The sequence below is a fragment of the Populus euphratica genome, unplaced genomic scaffold (assembly GCF_000495115.2).
Source record: "Populus euphratica unplaced genomic scaffold, PopEup_1.0 scaffold20.1, whole genome shotgun sequence".
Classification (NCBI taxonomy): Eukaryota; Viridiplantae; Streptophyta; class Magnoliopsida; order Malpighiales; family Salicaceae; genus Populus; species Populus euphratica.
Window position 1 is genome coordinate 977,629 of NW_011499854.1, and position 9,304 is coordinate 986,932.

At 31.5% G+C, this 9,304-nt stretch overlaps 1 protein-coding gene across 5 annotated transcripts; it reads right to left on the reverse strand.

Annotated features, from left to right (window-relative positions):
- Nucleotides 1-409: 409 nt before the first annotated feature.
- Nucleotides 410-4,953, reverse strand: LOC105122530 (methyl-CpG-binding domain-containing protein 2-like). Of its 5 annotated transcripts, none has more exons than XM_011021674.1 (7): nucleotides 4,742-4,953; nucleotides 4,197-4,253; nucleotides 2,941-3,553; nucleotides 2,407-2,460; nucleotides 2,100-2,257; nucleotides 911-928; nucleotides 410-874 (listed from the first exon to the last, which is right to left on the reverse strand). In XM_011021674.1, the coding sequence occupies exons 3-7, from the start codon at nucleotides 3,534-3,536 to the stop codon at nucleotides 726-728; spliced, it is 975 nt and encodes a 324-aa protein (XP_011019976.1). In that variant the 5' UTR covers nucleotides 3,537-3,553; nucleotides 4,197-4,253; nucleotides 4,742-4,953; the 3' UTR covers nucleotides 410-725. The 5 variants fall into 5 exon arrangements, with proteins under 5 accessions (XP_011019976.1, XP_011019975.1, XP_011019974.1 ...); XM_011021673.1 differs by having other exon boundaries at nucleotides 911-940; nucleotides 4,742-4,952; XM_011021672.1 differs by having other exon boundaries at nucleotides 410-928; nucleotides 4,742-4,952.
- Between the last annotated feature and the right edge of the window lie 4,351 nt (nucleotides 4,954-9,304).

Consider the following 9,304-nt stretch of genomic DNA (forward strand, 5'->3'; position numbering starts at 1 on the left):
ATAAAATTTATTATCATTAAAATTATTATCAAAATCAATAATTTTCATAGTTAAAATCAATGCCAATTGAAATTTTATTTCTCTTTCACCATGATTCAATCACTCTCTCTCCTCTTAAATTAAAGATCAAGAAATAAAAAAATAATAAAGTTTTAGACTTTCTAGATATTAAGAGAACAAAAGTTTATAATTTGAAAAGCACGCGGAAAGTAGTCTTTTTGACTCAATTTAAAAAATACCATCTATTTTCTTTTTGCCTTTTTTCCACTCTAGTCCATCTTTCCTTAATAAATTTGAAGCAATTGGCATTTACAAAAGTTTGATGACTAAATATATATATATATAAAAATCACACAGTGAGTCCGCAGTGAAATGGAAGAGGAAGCACGGTGTTTTTGGCCGCATGATCTAGAGCTTGTTATAATATAATAATAAACATGCCTGTAAGATAGAAATGGAGATACAAACAATACCCGGTCAAATTAAAAACTCCATCAACAGCCAAGAATATATGATTCTAATTTCTAAGGGTGAAAGAAGCCCAGAAATCCTCTAATATGCACAAAGTAAAACAACTATGCTCCACCCTGACCCATTTTACTGCCTTGTTGGTGTTGGTTCATCAGAACCCTGTGGTCGAAAAACATAAAAGTATTGCAAGACAAAACATGACAGCAAAACACGAACTGTAACATCCGGTCATAAAAAAGGATATGGAACAAGCCTCACAAATCGGAACCACTGTTTCTAGATTGATCAAGCTCTTCAACTTTCGCTCCATCCTGATTACATAATGGATTGGCAGTCCTGTAATTCTGTTTTGATTGTGTCCTGGCTTTCTTCTTTATTGGTCGATCAAAAGAAGGAGAAGCAGAGGACTGAATCGACGAGGGTGGAGATAAGAGTGCAGGCTTGCCAAGCTGGAGTTCTGTAAAATCACCTTGACCAGACCATGTAAAACAAGGATACTGTCAGTATTAGGCTTTCACATCAGTAATGCTATCTTTAATTCAAAAGAAAATCCCTAGCAGGTTGAGTCAGCATTGAGGCCAAAAGGTTAATCCAGTTGGGCAACAGGTTCTCAAATATTTCTTCTCAGGGCCACCCTTAATCAATCAGAAGTTTAAGTTGTAACCAACCCAACCCTTGAAGAATTCATTTCAGGTTGTCTAAAATCATGGACATGGGGAAATCAAATAGAAAACACTAAGTGTTTATTAATTTGTGGTATGGATTCTACCTTCAGAAACTAGTAGAAGAAACTAAATTAGTTTGTAAGAGTTTCTCTACAGTGTTATTAACATAGGCTGCATTGGTTATCTCACCCAATCAACAATCCACTTGAGGCAGTTCTCATATTCCAGAACCACACAAAAACCAGATGATCTAAATGCAGAATCAATCCAGCCTGAATAAGGTTGAGGAAGTTCATGGGTTGACCACAAAATACACTCCTGCTCGCATGAAGAGGCAAGAGTGCATTCCCTTGTTGTAATGAAGCCACATATTGTACAGATATTGAACGGATGAGTTCCAGTTTTCACCTCACAAGCAAAGTAAAACTCAAACTACGATGTAATCAACCTTGCTATTATTTGACCTAGATTCTAGAATCCATTAGAAAAGTAAGAAAAGAATGGCAGTCGAGGATTCTTTGGAATGCAAAAGCACACGGGTATCTGTATAGTCTGGCCCTCACAAAATTTAAATAACTGGATATCTGTTTCATGTTAGAACTGGCAAAAACCTTAGACAGAAAAATCGATTAAAATATCCTGACCAACACAGTAAAATGAGAAATTTCCAAATATGCAAATTTTGAAATCCTACAGCAAACGTGCAGAAATTTATAGAGAACTAGAGGGAAAAGGCAAATTTCATTTGAATTGCCTCAGATGCTTTGGTCATGCACATGTGAAGCTGTGAAGACAAAAGTTACTCAAGTCTAAATACAGAACTGAATTCCTTCAGATCTATGGCTATGAGTCAAAAGTTAAAATTGATGGAAGTTCGAGTCACTGAAATAGAAAGCTAATCCAGTTCACCAAATATTCTTTTCACTTCATGTTAGCAAGCAAAGCAAATCGACTTTTTCTAACCTTCACCGGGTTGAAGATGTCTAGTATCATCACATGAAGCTGATATACTTGGACGCCTTTTTCTCACATAGTTTTCCTGCAGAGGCTTTGGGATTTGAAATGAAAACTGTGAGAGAGTGACACCATATGTCATATACTCTGGATGTTCAATTAAGTACCTGCAAAATCAAGGGATTTAACACCTAAAACAAGGATCACCGACAAGATTATCTAGCATTACATACATGTAGAGATTGGTTAAAATGTGTTAAACAAGGGGCATGGCCTAGGCAATATAGAAATGTTCAAGTAAGAGGAGTGAACTTACTTTTGGACTTCCACCATTGAGCGAAGTCTCTTGCCTGATGGTGATTGATAGTACCTGAAAAATTAGAAAGGGAAATCACAAGGAATATATGGAAGAAACCATGATGGTAGCAACCACAAGTTTCCAGATTGGGACCGCTAGATATCTTGATGCAGACAAGTACATATTCAAAAATGGGAAAACTGATTAAGAGGACAATGCCTAGTGAGTAAAACTACATTACATCTGATAGAAGACAGGAGGGGGGGGGGGGGGGGGGCGACATAAGGGGGCTTGCCATACAAGAGGAGCCAAATGACATTACAAACTTAGTTTTCATCATCAATTAAGACTTCAACCATTAGAAGAATACATAATACTCAAATACAGTTGAAGAGGAGTTGCTTGTGCTCTTAGAAAACATGGAAGGCTTTAAGGTTCTTGCTTAAGTTTCCATAAAATGGAAAATATGTGTGAAATTAGATTGCAGAAGTGAGCAAACTATTATGTCAAGCTCAATAAAAGAGAGTTAAACAACTAGGTTGGGACACGTACACATCTGCAAATTTGCTACTTCCTTCGCCCCTGATTCGCAGCAACCTTTGCCAGCCAGGAGGGGGTTGAGCTATGTTAGGTTTGTCAATAGCCCACAGCCTACTCCCATCTTGAGTGATGTCTGTTGGATCATCACATGATATATCAGGTCGCCACTCACGAGCAGTTTCACAAAAAAAAGGCTCTTCTAGAATATGTTCACGTAATTCTTCATATTTCTTCTTCGTTGGGATGAGTCTCCACTTAAAACATTTGGCACATTGTACAGTAAAAGTTCCTACAGATGGCAAGACTCTAGAAGGCACATTCGGGTCTGAATATCTTCTAAATGGATGCTGGAACTGAATAGGTTGAGGGACAGGTTCAATTTGACCAGCACCATTAGCCACAGGGTCATAAAGGACCAACTGTTTCGAGGAATCTTCAATTGATGGGTCATCAATATCCCCTGTATCGTGAGAGTTATCCTCGTTTGAGGAAGAAACTTCTATGGGTTCTTGATGAGTGCTATGCAAATGACCTGTGTGACAGGAATCTGTGCAGCAATCTGCTTCTTTTTTTACCATACAGAGAGTTTCTTCAGGATGGGACTGCATCTGAATGTCTTAATCACCTAACAGACAGTCATAAAACTAGATCATAAATTTCATCATCAATGAAGAAATGATCTTCTTACATTTATTCAAAAAGAAGAAATGTCAATAAAAGGAGGATTAAACATCCTTGTAAAAACAATTCTAAAGAAACAGCATAAAAATAATGCAAAAAGGCTTTCAAAACCCTTTCAAAAATGACAAAGAAAAAGATCTATATCAACATTTAGATAATGATCATGGTTCAGATCTAACCAAAAAAGGGTAATGTACCAGTATAATTATAAAATGATGTGGGATTAACATGTATCATTTGCTTCTTCACACATGCATAAGTAGTTTAGGTAAAGAAACCATATTCTTCTTCTGTAACAGACCACCCCCACCCAAAAAAACAAGAAGTAGAAGCAAGCAGAAGGCAAAATAATTAAGGTCATCTATATAATTATAGACATGGATCAAGTAACCTAAAAGATTCTAGCTCACTAATTTATCACCCCAGTTGTTCACCATTAACACGTTAAGTTTTCATCAGAGCATCCATGCATCACTTAAATAAGTAGGATAAAAATTAAAAAGTGCCTAAGCAGCATGCAATAAAAAATGAAAAATCCTCTAATGACAAAGCAGAATAAGTAAAATCAACATGGATTACCAACCTACCTATATATGCTCTCTAAAACATGAAAAAGAAAAAAGAAGAGAAAATCCTCCTGTAACCTGCACAAATGAAAGAAACTCAATAATATCAATCTAGTCTTAAGACTCTGGACCAAAAAAAGTATTGATAAAAAAATGCACACACAACCACAAGATTTTTCCAGTAGTTGAACTCAATGCTGCATGTTGCCCAAAACTAAACAAAATTTAAAACCCTCCTAACCTATGTAACTACTCAACCAGACAGTATGCGTAAATTCAGATATTTGACTATATTAGCAGGATCTAAGAGAAAGTAAGAATTATTGAAACAACCATTTTTAGCAAAAAATAACATCGACACTGACAAATCACACTTTCCCGAAAACCAACACAACAATGAAACCCCATGATCACAAACCAGCTCGAATTCCAAACTTTTCTCTTTCTCAGTGACCAAAAAAGCATTAAGGAAACAGGACCTGATCTGATTAACAAAGCAGAAGATCCAAAACACAGCAAGAAAAAATCACAACTTGGAAGAGAAACAGAGAAAGAATCAAACATACACAGTTGGTGAAGATGATGTGATCGGAGCCGTTGGTTTGCATGAGAATGAACTGGATCGTAGGGTGAAGAATGTGCAGGAGAAGCGAGAAAAATCTTCTTCTTTTTTTCGTGTTTTCGCAGATTACAGACTCTCTGGGTTTCGTTATCTCCTCCTTTCTCAGTAGTCTTTTTTAATATTTCCAGTCTATAAAAAGGTCATGTTTTTAAGGATGATAAAAAGAAGAGCCCATAGAAATATAAATTACCATTTTCAGTTCCATTTATTTATGATTCTTACTGTTATATTTTTATTTTTAATAACTTAAATTAGTCCTTGTATTTTAAAAAACAAACAGTTTAGTCCCTATTCAAAAAATTATGTGAGTTTTTCATTGTTATTGTGTTGGTTATTTTTATTTTCAAAATACTTAATTCTTCCTTGAATTCACAATCATCAAACTTAAAGCAATTAGATATAAAATATAGTTTTTTTAATTAATTGATGAAGTTATTCTCACATTGTGTAGATAATATTTTCCTTTTGGATATTTTTTTATGTATAAGAAATTAAGTTAAAAATAAAAAATAATCCACGTAATGCATGAACACATATTATTTAACAAAATATATTAATAAATAAATTTCTAGCATCAATGTGCCTGTACCACCATAACATTCAAACAAAGCTTGCCTAATAATATTTAAAAGAATTATTAATTAATCTTTTTCATTTCACCATCCTCGTATAATTTATTATTTTTTAATGAATTTTTTTTGTGTTGAGGTGTCACGTATTTAATAGTTGCTATTTTTAAAATACTTCTTTTTAAAAATTTTTTACATGTTGAGAAAAATAACAAATATAGCTATGATGCAAGTAGACTAAAAAAATAAAAGATAATAATAATAATAAAAAAAAAAGGCAGACAAATGGCATCAAACTAACAAGTTTAGAAGATGTCATTGATCAAGCTTAAACAAATAGGCTAATTAATACTTTTTGAAACAAGATGGACTAGATTACTTGTTTCTTGACATTCTAAGGACTAAAGTGAATTACATAAATTATTAGTTTTTTTTCTTTTTGAAAGAATGTATTCTAACATGGCCCATCAAGGTTGGATAGATTTGTGTACGATAGATTGACTTAAAAATGGAAAACAGAAAGGCCGCTACATGAACGGCATGAAACTTTTTAACATGATAAGTTAACAAATTGGTCTCCGTTACCTGGCAGAGGGCTTGCTGGCCACAACTCGTCAATGTGCTTGTGCCGGCGTAACATGCAAGTATGATTTAATGAATTAATCTTTTTTTCTTTTGAATTATTAACATTAACTAACAAAACACTATTAATAGTGTTTTTTTTTTCATTTGTTTTGGCCTTCTTTTTATAGTCTATATTTAAAAAAATATTTTTATCTTCAATGTTAAGTCAGATTTCATATTTATTTTTAATTATTTTTTATAAGATTATCTCAATTTTATAACATGGATTATAAATTTAACGTGTTAACTTGATTGACTCGAAATTTTTTTTTCTCGTTTCTTTTCTCAGTGTCAGCATAAAAATAGAGTTAATTGTGAATTCGATTTCATAATTTGTTTTGATTTGCTTCCTATAAAGTTATCCTAATCTCATAACTCGGATTACAAGTTTAGTATATTAACTTGAGTTGACTCTATTTAGTTTTATATGTTTTTTTAATCAATTTTTTTCAATATTATATTTCAATATTTAGTTGATTAAAAATTGAATTTTATAATTTATTTTAATTTGTTTTCTTTTAGGTTATCTCAGTCTTTGAATCTGGGATATGAGTTTGATAAATCAATTCAAGTTGACTCAAGTATTTTTTTTTTCAATTTCTTTATTTGATATTGAGTTTATTGAAAATTATGTTTTGTTATTTATTTTAATTTGTTTTTCATTAGGTTATGATAATACCATAATTTGGAATGTGGATTGTCAAGGTAACTTGAATTGATACAGTACATTATTATCTCAATATTTACAAAAAAATATCATCTTAAATATTTATCTCGAGTCAAACTACGCTTTTGCCAGATGTCTAGGTTGCTTTTGAAACCATTAAGTTGGCGAGGTCGTACTGGAAATCAATAATGGTAATGTCTAGATATTTTTTTGCGTTAAAAAATTTTCTTTGTTAAGGTTGCATGACGACATTGAAAGAAACTATATGTGACCTCAAATAAATAATTCAGAAGCAAACCAAATAAAATATCATAAAGTGAGCATCTTATACTTATATTTGATCAATTAATTTAATCCAAGTAAAAATAAAATTTCCTTTAAAGAGCTAATTTTAACAAAGAACAACAAATAAAAAGACATGAGATAATTTAAGTTATTTTCAAAATTAGTAAAAAAAAATAACAGAGCTCAATCTCTAATTAAATAAATATTAAATGATGAAATTGAAAAAATATAAACTTAAAAAATAAAAAAATAAAAGCAAACTCAAACAGATCTTCTGAACTTGGGTTGATCCCTCAAACTTACAACCTATAAAATCTTATAATTGAACTTAATCATGAAACTCAATTATCAGCTAATTTAATAATGATGAAATTAAACAAAAAAAATCAATTCAATAAATTTTTTAAAGTAAAAAATACCAATAAAAAGAATGAAAATTAAATTTGATAGGAAAAAAACTAAAGAAGAATGAAGTTGTAAAAAAAATATTTTAAATAAAACAAATAGCAATAAAAAGAATAAGGATCAAATTTGATAGATAAAAAAACTTAAAAAATAAGATAAAAAAATTAATTTTATGAATTATTTTAAACAAAACAAATAATAATTAAAATAATAGAAACTATATTTGAAGAAAGAACAAATTAAAATGTTGTTTTTAAAATTTAAAGGGTCAAAAAAAAAATAACAAAAACAAAAGATCACAAGCACCAAAACAAAAATCAATAAGCTAGGCCACTAAAATGATTCCAACAATACCAATTTAGGGAGATAAAGGACACTAAAATGATTCCAATAATATCAAAAAAGGCTCTTTTTTTTGTTGTCAAAATCCATCGTATGCTTTATAGGGAATAGATTGCCCTGTTGTGCAATATATATGCTAATTATTTTTGTTTTTTAATTAATATTTTATATTAACTAAAAACCAAAATAACCAAAATGCTCATCAACTAATTTGATTATAACAAAAAAAAAAAACTAGAATGAAAAATACAAAAAAAAATAATCCTAGAATACCAGTTAAATAAATTTTACTCTTATGGACAACATAGTTATTTTATCATGCTTAAAAAAGTAAAAATTTTAAAAAAATCCTAGATACCAATTATATAAAATTTGTTTTTAAAAGTAATTTAATACTTTAAAAATATAAAAAAAATCCCAAGTTTTGATGATACAGTAATAACTAATAGACCTTGAAAAAAATCATATTACCCCCAATAACTAGTCTAATAATTTAGTCTGTGAAGATAAAATCATTATTATATTATTCCAAGTGTGATGAATATGTGTATACCATGAAACCCTAATATATATATATATATATATATATATATATATAGACAATTATTCTACATGCATCATGCACGGTAGAAACTGATAACTAGCATAATTTCTCTCAGTATGCTGATAACTAGCATAATTTCTCTCGACATACTGAGACACCGAGTTAACCAAAACAACCATCTTGAAAGCAAGATCCGATGGGTTGATGCTAGAGAGTGGGATTGTTGTTTTCAATTTCTCATTACTCATCGCCCTCCAGTGTGGATTGGTCAAACGTTGATGACCTCAAAAAATCGAATACAAATTCTCCATGAACAACAATCGAAGGAATTCAACAGAGAAGCAAAACCACAGCTAGACCCAATTGAAAGCTAACATTCAAATAGGTCGGATCTGATTAATTCTGTACTCTCTGGAACTTTAAGCTCTCCTCGGCATGCATGCAACTTGTACAAATCTGTTCAGGTTTCCTAGAAACCAAGTCAAAAACACACGTAATATTGGATATACATCTGCCTAAAATCTTCCCGGCCAGAGAAAGGTAAAGAAACAGAAATTTACGGAATTTAATCTAAGTAATTCAATTCATTGAGCTTTCTTTCCTCTTTAATTCATAACTGCAAAAATCATCACGCCTGATGCATGATTTGATTTTCTCTTTCACGACCTCCATATGCAAACATTGTGGTCTACACAAAGTTCGTTCCATGGCCACAAAAGGAATCATCAACAAAATCAGCATGGAGCTATTAAACAGATGATCATTGGGAAAGGAAATGTCCTTATTAAGTACTGTAGATCCTGATACTAATTCTGAAAGCTGATAACTACACACGCAACAAAGAAGAAAAACCATTGATGTTATCTAATTGCGTGAATGAGATTCAAGATAGAGATCCACAGTAATCGTACCAGATGCTGGTGAGCCCTAAAAAGTTTAAGGTATTCCTATTCCTCAAGACAACAGCAGCCAAATAGAAATACACAGCTAAAACAAACATGCACTTTCCACTCTACAAATAAGATATATCTCTTGCCACATGACAATTTGTTCAACTTGCAACAAAAGTTA

Bases quoted from the DNA above. Each gene is read 5' to 3' on its own strand.
- LOC105122530 (XM_011021670.1), bottom strand. From the start codon at position 3,536: ATGCAGTCCCATCCTGAAGAAACTCTCTGTATGGTAAAAAAAGAAGCA. The intron at 2,258-2,406 runs GTAAGTTCACTC...TTGATTTTGCAG, and splicing joins TCAATGGTGGAAGTCCAAAA to GTACTTAATTGAACATCCAG. The intron at 941-2,099 runs GTTAGAAAAAGT...GGTCTGGTCAAG, and splicing joins ACATCTTCAACCCGGTGAAG to GTGATTTTACAGAACTCCAG.